We start from the raw sequence: 22,649 nt of genomic DNA, 5'->3' as shown, positions 1-22,649 counted from the left end.
AGAGTTTTAGTGTAAGACTGACCGTGGCAGGTGTGTTGACCATCAGCATGCTGGTGAGGATATTGGCACACAGCACCAGCTCCCTCTGCTCCTGCAGGTGTGTGTGCAGCAGACGCAGCACTACAGGTAACAGCACACACCTCGACTCTGACAACACACAACACACACACATAAAAGAATCAAGTAGCATCTAACCCTATTAAGCCTACTGTATCGTATTTGATACGCAAATCTCTAAGGCCTTTAAATAATCAACATTATCAAAACATTGCTGAAAAACTACAGAGATTTGATCATAAAACTAAACATTTAAATACTATCTTACTAATAAATATTATTGAGAGAATTTACTTTTTGGCCTTATAAATATATTTAACTGCTTTGCTCAGTTTAGACCACTGAATAAAGAATATCAAACTATATGAGCCATAAAAGCCTGATGTACCTATGATTCGAAACAGATTTTTTTAGGCACGTCAAAGACTGACACGGAAGAGAAGAAATTCTCGTAACTTCATAAAATTACAGTTGCACCACATGGACTATTTTAACGATGTCCTTACTACCTTTCTGGGCCTTGAATGAATCAGTTGCATTGTTGTCTATGCAGGGCCAGAAAGCTCACGTATTTCATCAAAAATTTCATCATTTGTGTTCCGAAGATGAACGAAGGTCTTATGGGTTTGGAACGACATGAGGGCGAGTAATTAATGACAGAATTTTCATTTTTGGGTGAATTGTCCCTTTAAACTGCACAGACACAGTGTATGCTAGCATTGAGATGGCCTCTAATAAACCTAGACTTGATTTACGTTAATTACGTTTCTAGCAACACTTATTCATTTTAAACTACTTTTCAAAACAGAAAACTGAGTGAGATCGTTTACCTGGGTTGACGTAAAGTGGACTCTCCACGGTCTTGGCCATGCACTGCAGTTTGACGGCCTGTAGAGGGCAGTCCGTGTGCGTGAGGGCAGGCAGGCTGCTCAGCGTGTCGCAGGCCAGATTTGCCACCTCTCTCATGCTGAAGATCTTTAGCAGCTCGCAGCACACAGTCGGGAACGATCTCAGGAACACGGCCTGCGAAAATGCCAATAAACAAGTTATTTAAATACAAAAAAGCCTCATTAGTTGGTACCCAAGAGATAAAGTTTAATACTACGTGTAACATGCTGCAGTATGTGTGTGTTTTGCTGCATTTGTGTCACTGTAATGTCGCTATCATCTTCCTCCAAATGCGTTTTCACATTGATTTAGTGAGAAAATATTCCTCTGGCACGGTAGGGGATGTCAAACAACAGATGTAAGCAAAGGCACTCGCGCACACACAAATATCGCAGTGACACAAATCTGGCACAGCTCCAGTCGCCTGCATGTGCTTCGGATTATGCCGCGGTGTCCAAAGACGCTTTGTTTTCTTGGCCGTGTTAATTGAAATCTGCTCTCCTGCTGGGCTGCCATAACAAGAACAGGCCTGTGTGAGAGTTCAGTGCGAGCGAATGTGTGAATGTGTGCGCACCGAAAGCAATCTCAGAGAGAACGGGAGCGGGTCTCTCTGCCCGTCGGACACACATGGCTCAGCTGACTTGGAGCTCGGCGGGTCGTGACGGTGTGTGGTGGGCTTTTAGCGCGCTCAGCGTGCATCTCTGTTTGTGTATATCAAGACTGGCTTAACTCTCCCTGGGCTGACTGAGCTTTGAACACTGATATGCTAGCAGAACAAATCTGGGTGGGGCTGAAAAAGAAGTACTGTGCTCAATAAACACTGCTAACTTGTGTTTTCCAAGTTAATGTATTTGTTTCACTATAACTGAGTGGCAGATTTCTGGAAATGTTCTCACAAATACAGTAAAACTAGACTGGTGGGAACAGAACAGATTAGTAAAATGGTTCCAATATGGGTAAAATAATGTCTCAATCCAATTTCCTTACACATCTTAAATTCAAATCCAAGTGTAGTTTACATACATAGGGCTAAATTAGTGCAATCATAGACAAACTGAAAATCTGGAGGTGTGTATCCATAGACAATAGTGTTTCAAATACATACTCAGATGTCACCAACAGCAGATCAAGGTTCGAATCCAGACCCAAGTTTGGGTCCATTCGAAATGATTAATAATTTTTATGCAAAAGATTTTTAAAATAACAACTAACAATTGCAAATAATGATTTCTATTGGTCCAATTACAAAATTTCACTGACTAATAATGCTAAAATAAGAAACACCTTTTAGTAATCTAATCTGTTTTTCTGTTTTTAATGTCATCTGTTTTCAATGGGAAAAATCTATTATTATTTATTTTATATTCTACATTTCCTTCCTAAAAATATTATTTATTGTTATTAGCTTTATTGAATAAGTATTTAAATTTACTTTTAGTATTATAAGGTATTATGGCTTTAAACTTCAAAATTCACTATCAACATTTCTGGTTTTCTTTTTAAATAAAACATGAAAAAAATTATATATATATATATATATATATATATATATATATATATATATATATATATATATATATATATATATATATATATATATATATATATATATATATATATATATATATATATATATATATATATATTATATATTTTTTTTTGTTTGTTTTTATACAGCCATACAACAATTCTGACTCTTGAAGCAGTATATACTTCAAAGGTTTGGAAAGAAATTAAACCTTTTATTCAGCAAGGATGCATTAAATTGATTAAATGACAGTAAGCACTTTTATATTGTTATATATATAAAAAACTAATTCAAATGCTGTTCTTTTGAACTTCAAGGACCACGTGACACTGAAGACTGGAGCAACAGCTGCTGAAAATTTAACTTTGCATAATAGAAATAAAATACATATTAAAACGTATTCAAAACTTTTATATTGTAACAATATTTCACAATATAACTGTTTTTAGTGTATTTCTGATTAAATAAATGCAGCTTTGGTGAGAACAAGAGACTTACGAACCCCAAACTTTTGAACAGCAGTGTAAGATATGATTATTTGGATCTTAGCTGAGGGCAGGGGGTTGACCACTTTAGGTTGTGCTGGTGTAGTATGCTCAAGTGCTAGAATATTAGCTTACTACATTCTTACAAAAGAAGTGCATGCTTTCTCATCACTCAGTACAGTACAAATTTTTTAATCTACAGGCTTGTGTGTGTGTATGTCTCACCTGTGTATGTGTGATGGGGCTGATGCCTTTACTCTCATGTGACAGGAACAGGTGGATGGATTTGAAGAGTTCGTGAACAGAGCAGCGAAATTCCTCCTCGTTCTGGCCTCCAGTGGCCGCCGCGTACAGACGCCGTGACTGTACAATGTACTTAAACAAGTACTCAGATGCCTGCAAGCATATGAAATCAAACAACTGTTACTGAAATAAACATATAATGCAAAACATAATGCAATGCAATACGATGATGACAGAGATGTTTCTCAAAACCTGACACTGGAATTTTATCATGATTTTTAAAAACAGAGTATGGATAACCAAGTAAATGTAAGTTGCAATAAAAATATTAAATATTCATCAGTCCAGTAAATATTCATCTTGAAATATTAATAACAATATAAAAATTACTCTTATGCTTATGAAAATCAGTATGGACATTTTTACAATTATACTAAAAGGCATTGTACTTGCTAAAAAAAATATAAACTATCAATCAGACGACAGAAGACGTAGTAGAGACAACACATTTTTCAGCAAAGTTTTGAACATGTTGAAAATGTACAGGCCTTTTTTATTTAACATACTGAATATACTGGGATGCATAAACTGTTTACTTACTATTTTTTATTTTTAAATAAATAAATTGGAAGGAAGGAAGGAAGGTCAAACCTGGAGACATTGTGTTAAGTGCATTTTCATTCTTTTTTTAAAAGATTTCAATTAGAAAGAGCAAAAACACCAAAAGATGAATGGCACACATTGTGCCCAAAGAGGTTTGAAGGGTTCAAGGTAAGAAAGTGGGAATGGCTTTTAAATAACACCTTTGAAGGGTGTAAATGAGCGTGGATGCATTTGGAGAATGAGCCTGGTGGTCCCATGGCAGGTCATGAAAGCAAAACGGGCGAATGAACAAAAGAAAAGACCGAATGTTTGTAGCTTAATTGCATGATGGGTAAGAAAATAACTTCTGTGGGTGAGAGAGGCTGGAGCGGTAGAACAGTTGCATCAAGGGTATTCATAGCTGCTGGGGAGGAAGCTCAGAAGATCAGCAGGGGGTGAGGGTTAACCCCAACATGATGGGCTGACAGAGAGAGATTGGGTGCATATGTTTCCTTATAGATTTGCATATATACTGCAACCTACATCTTCTCACCTTCAAAACCTGCTGGATCTGTTCCTGGTGCTCGGCATCAATGATACGATCCACATACCACTTTAACACACGGATCAGATCCCTGCAGACACAAGCCATGAATATGAGACATCAAGGGCAATGTTTGTTTAATGCTATGTATTTATGTGTGAATACTGTACGTTTCTGTTTGTCCTGGAGGGAAAATATATCATATCACAAATTATTCATAGGCAGCAGTGCTCAAGATTTTATGGATCACCTAAAATGGTAAAAGAAAAATCTTTGCATGCTCATGTTACACTATTCGGTACCTTTATGTTTTTTTTTGTTTTATTTTTCACTAGTTTATATTTTAGTTATTCATTTAGTTTTAATGGAGAATAAAGGTTTATACTTCTGTTCAAAGAGTTGATTTTTTATGTTTTTATTGGTATATGTGATTAATTGTCATTTAATTTGATGATCTGATATATTTACATTAAATGACATAAAACTCAATTCAAAATTGAAATAAATTGACAGACCTAGGAAAAGTATTATTTTGAATAAATATACATTGTCGTTCAAAAGTTTGAGGTCTGAAGACTTTGTAATGTTTTAGATAGTAGTCTCTTATGTTCAATAAAAACTGTATTAAATATACAGTAAAAACAGAAATTTTGTGAAATATTATTATAACTTATGTTAATATGTTAAAATGTAATTTATTCCTGTGATGGAAAAGCCGAATTTTCAGCATCATTACTCCAGTCTTCAGTGGCACATGATCCTTCTGAAATATTATTTTAATATGCGGATCTGTTGCTCAAGAAACATTTGTTAATTTTATCAGTTGAAAACAGTTGTGCAACTTAATATTTTTGTGGAATCCGTGATAAAAAACTTTTTCAAGAGTCTTTAATGAACAGAAAGTTCAGTATAATAATAACGGTATTTATTTGAAATGAAAATGTTTTTGGACATTTTAAATGTCTTTACTGTCACTATTGATCGAAGTATTAAAAATATTACAGACCCCCAAACTTTTGAATGGTATAGTGTATTTTGTTTGATATTGTTAGTACAGTTTTGTTTTGACAATACATTTTTTTACACTGCTAGTTTTTGTCCTCACAATATTATTATTGCATTCAGAATTAACAATAATATCCTTGATATTAGTTGTTCAGTGCCCAAATTTAAAGCTATTCCTAATATTGGATTTCTATATATGGATGTTATTCCAGGATGACCCAGGAATATGTCCTACTCAAGTATATGAAGTAAATCTGACACATGCGTTACAGTGTATCTTATGTAATATATTTGCTCATGCTGTTAACAGGTTTTGTAAGGTTTTGAAACTGATCACCAGAATCAGAGGGTGCTGGCAGATTGAATGTTTTTACAAGATCAATAACTGTCCCCTTTATCCCATAAGGGAACTTAAACACTCAGGCGATGAAACATCTGAGATGTTAAGTGATGGTGATAATGAATCAATGGTGTTAGAGTACACAGGTCTTCATGAATACTTGATGCAGCCGCCAGAACACTTTGTAAACAGACTCTGAACGTTCTGGGTTAATGGTCTCTGTTGTCAGTCAAAACTCATTCAAATAGTTTAAAACATCCTTAGGGTCCAATCCATCAAGATCTGTGTCAGAAGGACTGTGCTTCTGTGGATGGTGTGTACAGTAGGTCAAAATCTTGGAAAAACCTGAGAAAAAGATTGAGGCTAGTTTGCTTTTGGTTAAACTTTTGTTTTTTTGCTGCATTGCTTAATTTATAAAAAGTGAGATATTGTGATTAATAACAAATGAAAAATAATTGGGGGAAAACTGGGTCTTTTATGAGGCTCTTGTTGATTTTGGAAGCCCAGGAGAGTAATTTGGCCATAAGGAGGAAAATGTTAACATTCCCAGCATGGGATTGCAATTAATGTTAACCACGGCGTACGTAATACCAGCTCTCATTCCCCCAAAACATTTCATTTAAAATCCAATTAGATCTTAATTAATCACACTGTAGCACCTCACTAATTTTAAAATATGTTGTGATTGTGTTAAAATCAACTGCCTTGAAAATAGTCCAAAAATATTGACCAAGAACTGTACCTTTTTATATTATTTATCCTATTTATATTTACAAAGATCTGACTGTTAATTTGAATATGTTGGTTGAACTACACAGCCCTCAATTCATTTTGTTCTGTTCAGTTCAGTTGTGTTTTGTTTTGTTCAGAATAAAGTTCAGTTCAGTTTTTCTGTTTGATTCAGTTAATCTTGGTTCATGTAGATTCCATTCAAACCGATTAAGTTAAGCTTGGTTCAGTTCAGTTTGTTTCTGTTTAGCTCAGTTTGTTGTTCTGTCAATTCAATTTTTTTTGATTAAATTGAGCTTTGTTCAGCTAGAAACAACTCAATTTGATTTCAGTTTTGTCTGTTTAGCTTGGTTAAAATCAGTTCAACTCATTTTTGTTTAGTTCAGTGAGTTCTGTTCAGTTACATTTGATTCAACTGTGTCCTGTTTCCAGATTCAATGTGATTCAAAAAGGTTTAGTTTAGTTTTTTTCTGTTCTGTTCAGGTTGAAATTTGATTTAATTTTCTTTAATTCAGCTTTGTTCAGATAGAACCAATTAATTTGGTTATGTTCAGCTTATTTCAGTTCAGTTACAGTACATATGTTGTGTTCCATCAATTCAAATCTGTTCAGTTAGAAACTATTCACTTTTTTCACCTAGATTGTACCATAACTTACTTAATACAGACCTCGTATTTCACACTACTTAAATAGTGTTGCAAATGTGATTACTAATATGTGACTTTAATTGTTTATTCACTAGTGATAACAGCAGTAAATAATCTGACACCATCATCAACTACATTTACTGCAGAGATTTTAGGAATACTGACACACAGATTGAACCCAGCGGCTCAGTTTTTTCACTACCCTGAGAAAAACAGCCTCTTATCACCACAGTATCCATCCTGACTGCAGATTAACCTTAGTGTGTCTTTGAGCATGCTGGGAGAAAAACAGCTCTGTGTGAAGATGTGTGTGTGTGAATGGTTACAAAGCAAATAACATTAAATGAAAATAGGCTGTGAAAAAAACACTGTCTGAAATCCATAGGGAACATATCAACCGGGATTTTCTTGGCTCTTTTGAAACACAATAGTTTGAAATAATATGTAAACATACTCTTGACACACACAATGCAAAATAATAAAATAAAATAAAACAAAATAAACTAAAATAATAAAAAAAAAAAAAATTTTTTTTTTGAATTTAGGCATCACAACAAAACAAAACAAAAAATAAATAAAAATAAAATACAGACGAAAAAGAGAAAGAAGGAGTGAGAATAGAGACCGAGACAGACCAAGACATGGTGAGACAGAAACACGGGACATCATTAAGGGACTGGGTGATGGGAACAGCACGAGAGTGAGTACTTTGCAAGCCACCCACATCCACCTCAACACTGACATGATGCTCCACACCGTTACAGAAGAGAAACCACATCACTGCCCACACACACAACAACACAACCACACACCTCATTACTGACAGACTGCACGGCCAGAACACCGCACACACACACACACACAGAACATAGCCAAACATGACAGGGAAAGAGAGACAGAAAGCAGAAGGTTCAGAAGAAAAAGAGAGAAAGAAAGACAAAGAACAACAAAAAGTCAAAAGAGGACTTTTCAGGAGCATCGACCTATGAATTCTACTTGAGATCTAAAAAACTATTTGACAACACGCATTACCTTCCTGACCACACATCTAGTGCAAAAACTGCATTGTCAGTAAAATGAAACAGGTTATGACAGATGAAAGCAAGACTACGCTGTGTTTTGCATCTCTCTCTGCGCTGACAGGACCTGGAGACTCAAAGAAACTCCACGGGTTACAGTATACAACGCCTGGAGCTCAACATAAAACACCTTTTATCTTTCTACGATACCAAACACAACTCTCCCAAAAGCATGACATGCAATTTCAGGTGAACACCAGAGAAGTTCTAGGATTTTTGGAGTGTTTCGAAACTCATACAATTCTCTGATGCATCATTTCTGCGAAGCACGTTTACTAGGGGTGGGAATTGCTAGATCTCCCGATTCTATACTGCGATATTTAGTCGCTTTGATTTCACATTGTACAAGCATTTGAATTTTCTTCATTTTTTTAAATAAAATTCAAACTACTTTTAAAGGGATAGTTCACACAAAAATGAAAATTCTGTCATTAATTACTCACCCTCATGTCGTTCTAAACCTGTAAGACCTTCGTTCATCTTCGGAACACAAATTAAGATATTTTTGATGAATTCTGAGAGCTCTCTGACCCTCCAATAGACAGCAATGTAATTACCACGATCAACGTCCAGAAACGTAGTAAGGACATTGTTAAAATAATTCATGTGACATCAGGGGTTCAACTGTAATTTTACGAAGCTACAAGATTACTTTTTGAAATATAAACAAAAATGACTTTATTCAACAATTCGTCTCCTCCGCGTCACCCTGGCGCCATTTTGGAGAGTATCACATACATAAACAATGTATGCTGTTCTGTGTCAGCAGCGCCACACAGAAGTCCTTTCTATGTTTCTGGACCTTGATCGTGGTAATTACATTGCTGTCTATAGGAGGGTCAGAGAGCTCTCAGAATTCATCAAAAATATCTTAATTTGTCTTCTGAAGATGAACGGAGGTCTTACGAATTTGGAACAACATGAGGGTGAATAATTAATGGCAGAATTTTGGGTGAACTATCCCTTTAATTTGACACAGCATTTTAAAATCATGCGCTCATATGTGAGACACCACAAAAGACATAACAACAGTGAACTGCTGCAGAAAGTTTTTTTAATCAGTGACAATTTAAAACCATTTGTCTTATAAATCGTGATTTGTAACCCCTAGTGTTTACCTGTAGGAAAGGGCACCAGCAAAGTGGTTCTCGATGTAGTTGTCCATTACAAGTTTGAAGAGCTGGAATTTGCTGTCCTGCAGCAAATTTATAACATGCACCTGAGGAGAAAATGAAAACCATCACTTCAATAAAGCTGTAAGCATATCAGTAGCAATATTATTAACATAATTTAAGCTAAATAAGTCCCTTTGGCTTTGGCAGAATTTATTTTGCATTACTGACCAGCAGAATCAAGAAAAGCCTAGCTTTTTAAATCAGTATAAGTTAACCAATCTCTGGTGAGTCAACCCATTGGTCAATCAGCTGGCATCACATCAAGCATTGAGACCATTGAAACAAACACTGGTGAATCAACTGTTCAATGAACCTTTTAAGGTGCCATTTCCATGATGAATTTAAGTTATTTTATGCGAAAAGGAGGAGGCCGTGGAAAGATATGACACATAAAAATAGCACAGCTGTCTATGTTGGAAATCGGTTTGCCCAAGACAACAATTGTTTTTAACAGACTGAAGAATGCAGCAACTGACCAGTCAGAATCAGGTGTTCCAGAGAACCGTGTAAAAAGTAAAGTTACTGTACAAAACACTTCCCACGCAGCCCTAAAAAACGCTCAATCATGCATTTATTTAAAATCTGCTTTCTGATCTAGAAGTACTTTGTTCTGCCTGAAATAAAGAGGATGTGAGGACAGGAGTTGGATTATAGCAAGAGAAGTCCAAGATGGATTTTATGAGTTGCCATATTTGGCATGTAACCGTGGAAACACAGTGCAGGAAAGATGAGGAAAGCATCTTGTACTCATTAACGGCAAGAAACCGTCTCCTTGCGGAAGAGATGGGTGAATTTATACGATTTCGCAGTCAAAATATGTAGAGTATCTGTGGAAACTAGAAACTTGAGAGCATTGCAGTGCCTACATTTCATACATTCACATTCATAAAGTTTGAACAGGGCATCACTCACCAGGCAGTCAAACACTTTTAGTCCGTACCGCTGGGGACTCTCATCTAAAATCCCAAACAAGGTGTCCAGTGTGTCCTGTAAAAACTATACAGAGGCAATCAATTGTTACAGAGACAAAAAAAAGTTTTTTGGGGAAATATTCAATGCTATTTCAGCAGTTTCAGCTGTAAAAGCAAGTTGCTGTATGTGGCTTATACCTTAACAATTTCAGTGCCATCAATGTCCTTCAGTTTGGAGAGGCAGTCAATGATTCTGTCCGGATGGACTCTCCATTTCAGCAGGTCCAACATGTCACCTGAAAACAATATAAGAAACATGCACTTTTGAATAGAAACTATTTAAATTGTGTTATTGATAAAGTGGCTGAATCAGTCTTTTGGCAGATCCATTCAATCCACTGGCAGAATAAACAATAATGAATCAACCACTAGTAAAATAACAACTAACAAATCAAATGCTGGCAAATCAACCATTTTTATATCAGTAGTTTCCGAATAAACCATTAAAGCATGAACAATTACCAAATCAGCTGTCTGCAAATAAAATGCTGATGAATCCGTTGTTGACAAATCAATCGCTGATTAATCCAACACTGGCAATTCAACTGCTGGTGAATCAAATGTTGCTGAATCAATCACTGGAGAATCGACTAGGTGAATCAACCATCATCACTGATTAATCAATTTTTGGTGAATCCACTGGTACCAAATCAACAAATGGTGAATCAACTGTTTGTGAATCAACCATCATCAATGGTGAATTAACTATTGGGCGAATCCACCGGTAACAAATTGATGATTGGCAAATCAACTGTAGGTGAATCAATCATCATCAATGTTGAATCAACTGTTGGGGAATCAATTGGTACTGGATAACGATTGGTAAATCAACTACTGCAGATCAATCAATTATCATCATTGGTGAATCAACATCTGGCAAATCAACTTTTGGCGAATCAGCTGGTATGAAATCAACCATTTGTGATTCAACTGTAGGTGAATCAACTGTTAGTAAATCAATCACTGTTGAATCCAATATCGGTGAATCAACCATCATCATTAGTCTATCTACCGCTGGTGAATCAACTGGTACTGAATCAATGACCAGCGAATCAACTACTGTAGGTGAATCAACTGTCAACACTAGTGAGTCAACCACTGGAAAATCAACCATTGGCAAATCAACTGTACGTTAATCAACCGTCTTCATATCAATCACCGGTGAACCTTTTAGGGGGGCCCTCCAAACACTGACATTAAATATGTGGCATAGATACATATGCAAGACTGACAAAGACAAAGACATTCAACTGAATACTTAAACTTACAACATGACAAAAGTGGCTTTGTCTATAGTTCATACATTTCACCGATATAGTTCAAAGATCAAGCTCAATATAAACAGCTAAACTTAAATAAGCCTGAAGTTTAAGACTGAGTATAGATGCAATATAAACTGAATCTAACTTGGTTCAGTTAAATAACAGCCAGATGGCCGTTGATATGTGTGCAGTTGGGCGAAGGCGCGGCAGAGCCATAGAGACACTGGGCGAAGCTCCAAGGTCAACAGAGGCAGGTGTGGACTCAACCCGCTGTGATCTCCGGTCCAAACGCAGACCTCTCTGTTTTCTGCCACTGTTACCATGACATTCACCTGCTGAAGGGCTCAGATCAATATATCACAATATCAAGGTCATGATGCAGACGGGGCCATATGGCACAGAGAGAAGGTATTTCTGAAATCACCGCTCTCTAACAGACATCAGACTGGATGGGATAGATCTGAGATCTTGACTGAGACATTCATTTCCATTTTTCATTGATTACAACTTGCTGGGAATATTTATTGTTTGTGTTTTGTGTTTCTTCTAGGGGTGGCCGATATACGTATACGTATTATATATATTATATATATATATATATATATATAATATAAAAAGATTAACTGCTAGAAATGTGTCAACTGGTAGAGATGTACGACTATCATCTCTATCGTGGTTACACGCTCACGTGACGTTGCCGTGCTACGCGGTCACGAAAAACATATCGTTTGCATGTGTTTTTGAGAATTGCGAAATCTAAACCGAAAATTCTGCATGCACTTTCCCGAAAACTGAAACCGGTTTGTTAAAATTGCTTTTGAATAATTATTTATTATTTTATTAGATAATATGAAATAATTTTGTTAAAAATTGTTTAAGTTAACTCAATAACTTTTATTTTACTAAATTTAAAAAAATACAAGCCATTTAAATAACACCACTTTTATTGAAAGCAAAACAATAAAATTGGACAGAAAATATATTAATAATAAATATTCAAATATATTAATAATATAATAGTCAAAATACTTTATTATTTTTATTCAGTACTATGCAACAGAATCAGATCTAACTGATTTTTTTTTCTGAAACCTTGAACGGTTAAGTACATACTTTTATGTGTCAAAATGCCCATATCTACAAGTATCCTCGTAAACACAGTAATTCACGTCTTAATTGAAAGCAAACAGCTGAGAAAGAAAGCACATATGTAACAGTATACTGGATCTGGGCAGCTCTTAAAGTGACAGCAGTATAATATTCCTGCTGTCTGTTATTCATGTTTTGTTTGTCCTATTGCTTGTAAATAGTTTCTTGTTCTTATTTTATCGCTGTTTACTTGTCTTCAGCGAGCTTGAGTTATTTTATTTTAAAATTAGGGTAGTATTAAGTTTTTTGTGTGATGATATAATATAAGATTTTGGTCATATCGCCCACCCCTAATTTCTTTTTGATGTGTTTACGCCAGATCAGGTTTAACTTAATCTCACATCTCAAATCCAGATAACGTAATTTAGCTTTTTGGCATATTGTAAGGAGGAACATCGTCTCACCATTCTGAGTGAGTTTAGTGGAGCAGAGAGACGACTGGATCCAGAAAGACTCTTTGCTGTTCTTTATTGTCTGGTTGTTGCCCGGCTGGAGGCTGGCTTTGGAAAATGGCAATTTGAGGTACCGAGCGGGATCCTGGAGATCAGCTGTCTCTTCACACTGTTGTGAGGGAGACAGTGAAGTTCACAGACCAAAAATGTCACGAACACACAACAGATACAAAGAAACCATGGATATCTTTTGTATTAAAAAAATCTATCTATCCATCTATGATTAACGGGTAAGTTTTTCCCATCACCAAACATTATTGTAGCAAGGATCCTATTCAGTAATTGCAAAGAGCTTTCTCCTTTGTTAATTCTGGTAAGACACAAAGTCTATATATATATATATATATATATATATATATATATATATATATATATATATATATATATATATATATATATATATATATATATATATATATATATATATATATATATAATAAGACGATTCATACAATTCATACAAACAGTCTGATACACAAAGAGACAGTACCTTGTGGACAATGAGCTCATGCGTCCCATCAGGCAATGGTCTCCCATCGTCCTGCATCAGAGGAACAATAGAGAAGCCGAAAAGCTTCTTCTCACCCTTTTCCTTTGCTGCATGAACAGAGGCAACAGTAGTTATGTGAAATGAGTCAATAATTGCAAAGTCTAAAATCTCCGAAGATGGAATAGCAAGTAGACGTAAAATAAATTTTCAAGAAAAAAAGTGCAAGCGTAGTGGAGTCTTACTGGAGCAGTGCCTGAGCTCGAAGCGTAAGTGTGTGCCGTGAAACATCTCCAGAGGGATGGGCAGTTTGATCTGTTCGGCCCAGCGAGGGCTGTTACTGTGATACAAGACAAAAGAGCGGTGCTCATCCACTCCTGGTTCCCCGGAGCCGCAACAAACCAGACCCTGAGAGAGAAATGGAAAACATGAAATTGACCCTAATTACATTTTTTATAAATATCGATAGTCGTTCTGTGAACCACTCAACAGTGTATGTTATTTTGAAGTAGTCATGAACCATAAATGATCAATGATTTTATAAATTTTGGATCCACTGAGCCAAAAGCTGAATAACAGAAATGCTATTTTTTAAGGCTTAAACTTCCCAAATAAATAAATAAACACATAATAATAATTACTTGGCAGGTAATTTGACATCACAGCCATGCAAAAGCATAGATTATTAATATTACTTGGATTATGCTCAAATATTTTACTGTTTTGATAAAGAAACTGTTAGTATTTAATTATTTACTGACATAAATGTAATGAAGTGACGCATGTAAACAAATGATAAGTATTTATTTCAAAACTGAATAATACAGAATTATTTTTAAATAACATTAATATATTATATTATTAGATTTTAGTATCATTGAGATATTATAATTCTTATTAATATTTAGAATTTCTATTTATTTGGATATTTTCAGTTCTCATTTTAATTTTAGTTTGACATTTTTATTAATTTGAATTTTTTTAAATGTCTGTCATTTTTATGAATTTTATTTCAGTTTAGTACATCAATTAAACAAAGAAAATTATATATATATTTTTTTATTAATTTGCCAAACTTTCAATTCAAGACAAGAGGAATAAAAAAAAGGAAGAGGACAAATTTGAACGCATATAACGTTAATAAACTAGATGAAAAAAAAAAAAACATCTGAAAACTGAAAGTGTGAGAGAAACAGCTATTAATTTAGACGCAACATGACATGGTAACATGAAACACGTGACATCCAATGACAGTTCTCACCTTCAGAAGTTGCCCATCACCTCCCAGCAGATAGACGGTGACTTCCACATTACGCGCCACGCTTTTTCCACCTTTCTCAAATTCACCCCTCTCAAGGGTCACATACAGGTCGTTCCTTATTTCACCTGCAGGAGGAAGATAACCATATCTCAGAAACCATTTTCCATCAACACAGCACTTCCAGTCGGCTATCGGGTGTTGAAATCAGCTTATCAGGAGAAGTAGCTGAAAATGGAGTCGATTTTTCTATTGTGTGCAGATACATTGATAACTGACCATGAATACCTTGTTTACAAGTGTTATTTCAAGACAATATTGTTGTATGTATTTTTTATATAACACACATTCCTTTATACATATATAAAGTCCGAGCAGGACAAGAAAACCGAGAATAAATTTCAGCTTAAACTGTCAAAGATCCTCAGAGATGTTAGAAACACCACAAAACATTTCTAATTACTCTGTCAACACATGTGGCTCAAAGGTGCCTCATCGCAACTGAGGGTGTGAAAGCAAATATCAAATAAAATGTGGGCGCACCAGTGCATTACGTGTAATGAAAGGACAGAATACAAGCCATTTTTTGTTACAGTCAAACAAAGGGAAAAAAACACATGAAAAAATCCCACTGATTTTGTTCTTTAGTCGTACATTATGTGACAGTGAGCAAAACAAGAACATCCTGTAAAACCAATCCTATTTTGAACAAAATTGACTGTGATATCTTTGTTAGATGTGTCTGTGTTAAATTATGATATGCTGTATATGACAATGTTATCTCTCAAAGTTCATGGTAACTCAATAAAACCAGTATTTTGCTCCTGTAAAGCCTGCATTTACTCTGCTAAGCAATTATTTAACTGCATAATGACATGATTAAACCATTACTACAAATGGCACAGAGCGGCCACATTACCATATGATATGATTGAATGACAAAAGATATCATAAAGCTACACATTTCATTTGCATAACATTGCAAAACATAAATTCAACAGTAATGTGATGAATAAAAGCAGCATTATGACAACAAAACACGATTATCCCACCTGGAATGATGATATCGGAGAAACCAAGCCTCTTAGTAATAGAGACGTTGCGGGTGAAAAGACGCATGTAATCCTTGCGAATCTGCTCCATATCCCCATGCAGGAGCTGGAGAGAGACATTAAGGCCTACAAAATAAACACAAATGCATTTCAATTAATCTTTGCGGTAAAATCTGACAGTGTTATTCCATATGTCAACAGATAACAACCATAAGTGTCTGCCAACAAAAACAGCTGGATTCCTCTAACTGTACTGTATGTAGAGAAAGTCCTAACAGAATATGTATCATTCGGTCTCACAATTCACTCACTAATGTGGCAATATATTGGGAAAAAAACTAATAAATTCCCATTCCTTCATTTGTCTAAACGACTTTCATCTCAAGTATAACCCTGCTGTACATCTGTTGAGGTACACAGCCTGCGGTTTAGACTGACATGAGAGAAACTGCGTAATCTCCTTCCTGCTTGATCGCCTTTTTTGACTCCCTCCGTTTTTTTATCTGGCCCTCTTCTTCAAGCTTAAGCCTCCAATGTCTTCCTCAGGACTCCTTCGTTTTGCAGGAAAACTGTCTCATACTTCACAAACAACAAACATTGCAGGTACATTTTTCAGTTTCGGGTTGCATAGATGAGGTTTGATGGGTTTATAAGATCTGAAAGCATCTATAAAGCCATGGCTTCATTATGGTTTCATAATATATTCAGAGTAAGCTGCCCACACGAGTGAAATCACCAGCAGTCCATTCATTTTGAAACCACTTGCGAGATGATGCACACCAAGATTACATAACTACTACTCCACCACCTCCACAAAACATGGCATCAACATCACAACACCATGCACTGAGAGACCCCTACTTCGTCTTTCATCTGTTTGCCTTTTTAAACCTAAAACAAACATTGTTGTTTCTTTATCCCTGTTCGTTTTTTAACCCAGCAACAAAATCAATAACAGTAATTTGGCTTTTATCCAAGTGATTAGCTTATAAGAGCTGGCGATTTGGCCATTAAAACATCTCGAGTGACAACAATGTCATGAAAAGGGTCAACTGCTCTCTGTGCACGAGATCGATATGGCGTTCTAGTGACTGATAAATAGCTACTAATGGTCACCAGTTAAAAAGACATTCATTTCGCGTAACTGAATTACTGCAGATGACTGGATGGCGTTTACAAGCTAATTGAGATCAGGGTTTTTTTTTATCTAGCTGAATGAATTACAGGTCTGTGTTTGTGGCTTCAGTTGTTCGTAATTCCTATCCCATTTATAGACATGTATAAGTAAACCATAGTATGGATTCTTCCAAAAAGAGTCTGTAGACCTAAGACTATAGACCAGACATAGATATAAATTGGTATAATGGCATATAATGGCACAAACAATAAAAGCCAAGCAAACCAAAAAACAAGCCAAGCCAAAAACAAAACAAATAAAACAACAAAACAAAGCCAAGCAGAGTGCAAAATAAAAAAAAAACTAAAAGAAAACAAAACCAAGCCAAAAAGCAAATAAAACAACAAATAGCCAAGCAATGCAAAACAAAAAAACAAATAAAACAACAAAACAAAGCCAAGCAAAGCAAAAAAACAAAAACAAAAGAAAGCCAAAATAAGCCAAAACAAAACAAAGCATTTGGCTCGTAAATAAAAAAATATTGTTACAAAGCAAAATTTTACAAAAAAACAAACAAAGCTAAAAACAAAACATAAATACAAAAATAATATAAAATATCATGTAAAAAATAGAATACTATATGAAAAGATTTCATAGAGGACAGTGTTTTTAATTTGGGCCAGTAAACAATCACCTAACAAACATTGCAGCGACCACATACTGTAGCATCATTGAATCATTGAATCAAAATGTCAAAATCCCTGGTAGCCCTTCGGGCAGATTTCTTCAGATTTTGGTAGCCCAAAATGAATTTAACTAGCCCGAATACAAAAAAAAAAAAAAGATCTTGGCTGAACTTCACTGTGGACAAAATCAGCATGACTGAAAACTTCAGTGATTGTATTTCTTCTTCAAATAGCAAATCAAGAGTGTGGGGCTGCAACAGATCACATATCTCATGGTTTGGATCATATTGTGGGTTTTGACTCACAGATTGGATCGGTTTTTGGATGACCAAAAACTAGTAACTTTGGATGACCAAAAACTAGTAACATAACTAAAAAGGTCAAACATTATTAAAGAAAAGTTAACCGTCAGTAATAAAAGAAGAACAAATAAACAAATGACCCCAAGCAAGGGATTTCATTTCACTATTCAAGATAGCTCATCAGGCATTTTGGTAGCCCGACTGGAAAACACAATAGCCCTGGGACGTTGGGCTAGCAATTTTACAAGCCCTGAGCAACTTGCTTGAAACATCTCAGAACACCTTAGCAACCGTATAGAAGTGCCCTGGCAACTAGCCACAACAGAACAGATGAGCACCGTTCACGTTTTCTTCAGAAAATGTATTAAAAAAAAAAGTCATTCTTGCGAGCTCATGTGGTGCACAGGAATTACACACTTCACCTTTAATCCACTGCAAGTAAGAGACACCACCACTTTTAAAATAAATGATAATAAGTAGCTATTAACATACATTCTATTAAGACAAATGCCCAACACTAAAATAAGCTTGGTGCAAAGGTCTTCTTGAAATGCTGGTCTTATTAAAGTGGCCATGACTCTTTGAGTCACGCAGACGTCATAAAAACAAAAGCGCCTGAATAACAGCTCTCCTCGCTCTCTCTGTTGAATTCACACTGGCGTATGCTTTGACTGCAGGCTTCTGCTGCTGCTCAGAACCTGTTGCTAGGAGAGACCCCGGCATTTCTCTGTAAAGAGTTCTACTATTTATATCTAAAGAGCATGAAGAAAAGAAATTCTGCAGCATGATTTGGTACAATTTGAATACTTCAATTAAATAAATCGCTTGGTTCAACATTTTCAGAAGAACACTGTTGCTATGACAGACAAAATGTTCTTTAAAGGGAAAGTTCACCCAAAAATGGAAATTATGTATTTTAGACTAAGTCTTTTGTTACAGACTAAGCCTTCTGTTCTTAAGTTGTCCAAAAACTGATTAAAATTTCTCCTTTTATAGACAGAAAGGTCATACTGGTTTGGAATGACATGACATTGTGTTCATACGTATAATTTTTTGTTGAACAAAGAAGACTTTAAGAAGACAAGCAAAATCAAATCTTACCTGTATTTGAGCCAATATGGCTGTATCGTGAGCTGACCTTCCTGATAATACTGTCATGGATTTGGTACCACTCACTTTCTGCATTACATCTGTAAACATAATGTGCCATAAGTTTGCTATATATTTCAACAAGTTATAGGCTGTGTGATATATTTGTATATCATCAATACATTAATGATTTTCCTGGAAATTGTTTGGGAAATTTTGAATACTCACGAGTAAATCTTCAGCAAGTGATCGTCCTTGAAGTCAGCTGTTAACAGGTCAGCCACGCTAATCACGGCACAACCGTATGGACGCTTGTACTGCGTGTTACTCACGCTCTTCTTCTCACCTGCAACCATTCGCCCTGCGGACACACATATTGAGGATCACACACTGCTTTTATGAGAATAAATATATAAGTTAATACAAAAAGATGCAACAAAGGTTTTCTTATTCTGCCTCAAAGAACACATAGCACTGTCACAAGCTTAACTTAAACCGTCACGTGATACAACTTAAGCATTACAGCCACGTCTTACCCAGAAACTCTAGCTGACTTGTCAGTTTTATGTAGCTCTTATGGCAGAATGATTAACACTTATGTCTTTATAATGACGCTTGAAACACAAAATAGACATACCAACAACCGTTACACAACAAACACTTCCCAGTCCACAGTGACATGAATTACATACATGCAAATAAGCATTAATCTATACTGTAACATCACAGAATCTGTACCGGTGCAGGCCATGCATGTAGCGACGACTGCTACACAGACACAAAGGTGACGTTTACAGACAAAGACACCATCTTGGTCACAACCGACTTGAAGTGGCCTGTCATTCAGCCCTTAAATTGCTGCCATTACTACTGACGAATACGTCTGACGTAATCTGTCAATAAAAATCTTAAAGCACTACCAAGCAGTGCACTATCAAGTTGTGAAATCCATATGACACCTATGATAGTCACTAAGGCATTATGACAGGTCACACGGCGAGAAAATTGATGTGTATCCAACAGCTCTTACCTATTCTAAAAATATGAGCTACAACATACACATCTTTGCGTAGATCGCTACTTCCCAAATCCTTAAAAAAAGACAAATGTTTTATTGAGCAATATTTACTAGATTCCATGAACCAAACATTCTCTAAACCTACACTGTTAAAAGTTACTATTTAAACAATCAAATAAAGTATGTCAGTTTAACATGCTAATTTATTGCTATTAAATACACAAAAACAATGCAATGCTGTAAAATGCCACAAAATAATACAATAAAAAGAACTAGCAAAACAAAAAACAAAAGAACTAGCAAAACAAAAAACAAAAGAACTAGCAAAACAAAACATGAAAGAACTAACAAAACAAAACAAAAAACAAATGAACTACTAAAACAAAAACAAACAAAAGAACAAAAAAAACGAAAGTACTAGCAAAACAAAACAAGGAAAACAAAACAGGATTTCCTGACATCCTTATAAACAGTGAAACAATAAAATATTTTGACATCCAAAGCCACGTTTTGTAATGTATCGACATTACAAAACGTGGCTTTGGATGTCACAATGATCTGTTTTGTCTGCCACAAAAAAATCGAATTCCTTACATAATCTAAATTTGGGGGCTTTTCACAGCAAGTAGTGATAAATGTGATTATTGCAATCAACATGATTAATAACTCAGCATGTCATATATTTAATTTGATTACGATTTTTAAATCGACTGACAGTCTTACTCTAGATATTTACAAATGATAACTGTTAAGAAAACACATCTAAAATGTGTTATTTTATTTTATTAAAAAAATCCTGTTCAGATTCACAAAACAATGCTTTTTTTTGTTAACATTTAAACCTAAAACCTCCCCCATTATCAAAAACTTTCAGTCAAGGATATGCGTTACACTTAGGAAACTTATTTATCTACAAAACATTTATCTACAACAGCACCAGATCCATTCAATGCCAAAGCAAATGAAAAAAGTCCAAGGACACGCCCTTGGTGCACCCCAAAAAAAGTCCATACTTACAACAAAGAGTGTACACTGCCTCTCAGTCTTCTCTGGAGACTTTGGTAGCCCTTGCTTATTGAGGCGCACAAAGAACCTCTCACTGCACAGACAGAAAGAGAGAGAGACTGTCAAGTTCACCACAAACACACCATGAAGCATAAGGAAACAAAGCAAGACTGGTGCGAGCGCGAGTGTGTATGTGTGCGTCCGCAACTGCATGTGTTAGTGCATCTCCTCTGACAATGGTGCTAGGTAATTACAAGGAAAGGCCCATTGAGGCTGGGTATCTCCTCGATTCTCCTTCACTTTCACTAAGTGCCCTGGGGCGCCACTCGTTCTGAATAATTTACAACGAGGAGGGATGCCTGAACAGTACACCCCCTAACATGAGCGGCGAGAGAGGAGGAGGAAGAGAAAAAGAGACAGAAACCAATGAAAAATTCAACAAACACATCAAGGCCGTAGTTCCGTCATGGATGTGAAACTAAAACATCCCTCAGGCTGATGCATGTAGGAAGGAGAGCGGTAAACAGATGCATTGACGTCACAGCCGAATTGAATTTCAGATATTAGATCCCAATAGCAGCACAACCACGTCTGATAGCGTCATACATATATGCTCTAGGTAAATGCATTGACGGATGACTGGTTGGGCTTAGAGACGTCTTTCAGACAGTTAAAAAGAGTATAGCGATTCATAATTAATGAAATCGTGGTCAGAGTGAATCGATGCATGCTTTCTGGAATTTTTATTGCCGGATCTGATGGACATCTTAGTGAGTAGTCAACATGAAAGCCTTTTATTGCATTTTAACCTTTTTGATTACCAAATCAAATGTTTAACGAAAATGTATTTAAAGGGATAGTTCACCCAAAAAGGAAAATTACCTCATGATTTACTCACCCACCTACACCCAAGCCATATTAGGTGTATATGACTTTCTTCTTTCAGATAAATACAATCAGAGTTATATTAAAAATGTCCTGGCTCTTCAAAACTCTATAATGGCAGTGAATGGGGGTCGAGATTTTGAAGTCCAATTACTCAAGGTGCAGAGTAAACTCCAGTAAGAATATGCTAGTCTTGCGAGAACCAAGTTTTGTTTACAGCAATTGAAATTTGGATTTGGATTATTGAATTACATTTACCTCCGACATTTTCCTTTACAAATCCTCATTTTGTATTTCTAATTTGTGAATGGTGTTTTGTTTTGCTCTCTCCTCTGTGCTTCTGCGTTTGTCACTTCTCACCAGAGTTTACGCTACGCCTACGTCCTATGTCATCCGCTGGAATGGCATTATTTTGTGAACGCGCGCGTGACAGTTAGCAGAAGCTAGAGATTATGGTTTATAAAGGTTTAAATATGGATATTTTTCTTACACAAACGCGTCGCTTTGCTTCAGAAGGCCTTTATTAATCCCCCAGAGCTGTGTGGAGATTTTTTATGATGTACTTTTTTGGGTTTCAAAATCTCGACCCCCATTCACTGCCATTAAAAAGCTTG

At 35.8% G+C, this 22,649-nt stretch overlaps 1 protein-coding gene across 1 annotated transcript in view; it reads right to left on the bottom strand.

The window, feature by feature from the left end:
- dock4a (dedicator of cytokinesis 4a) overlaps positions 1-22,649 on the bottom strand; it is a gene marked incomplete at both ends in the record, with an annotated part of 66,168 nt that overhangs the window by 18,351 nt on the left and 25,168 nt on the right. Inside the window, 16 exons of the mRNA XM_079411891.1 lie at positions 23-147; positions 888-1,080; positions 3,184-3,354; positions 4,337-4,418; positions 9,246-9,346; positions 10,215-10,298; positions 10,412-10,509; positions 13,089-13,245; positions 13,627-13,733; positions 13,869-14,031; positions 14,885-15,009; positions 15,934-16,059; positions 19,140-19,228; positions 19,356-19,488; positions 20,158-20,218; positions 21,163-21,244. Coding sequence (XP_079268017.1) covers positions 23-147; positions 888-1,080; positions 3,184-3,354; positions 4,337-4,418; positions 9,246-9,346; positions 10,215-10,298; positions 10,412-10,509; positions 13,089-13,245; positions 13,627-13,733; positions 13,869-14,031; positions 14,885-15,009; positions 15,934-16,059; positions 19,140-19,228; positions 19,356-19,488; positions 20,158-20,218; positions 21,163-21,244 — 1,897 coding nt within the window. The remainder of the gene's footprint in view (positions 1-22; positions 148-887; positions 1,081-3,183; positions 3,355-4,336; positions 4,419-9,245; positions 9,347-10,214; positions 10,299-10,411; positions 10,510-13,088; positions 13,246-13,626; positions 13,734-13,868; positions 14,032-14,884; positions 15,010-15,933; positions 16,060-19,139; positions 19,229-19,355; positions 19,489-20,157; positions 20,219-21,162; positions 21,245-22,649) is intronic.

The sequence above is a fragment of the Barbus barbus genome, assembly GCF_936440315.1.
Source record: "Barbus barbus genome assembly, chromosome: 48".
Classification (NCBI taxonomy): domain Eukaryota; kingdom Metazoa; phylum Chordata; class Actinopteri; order Cypriniformes; family Cyprinidae; genus Barbus; species Barbus barbus.
The sequence above is the reverse complement of the archived record's forward strand: the minus strand, read 5'-3'. Positions and strand labels throughout refer to the sequence as shown.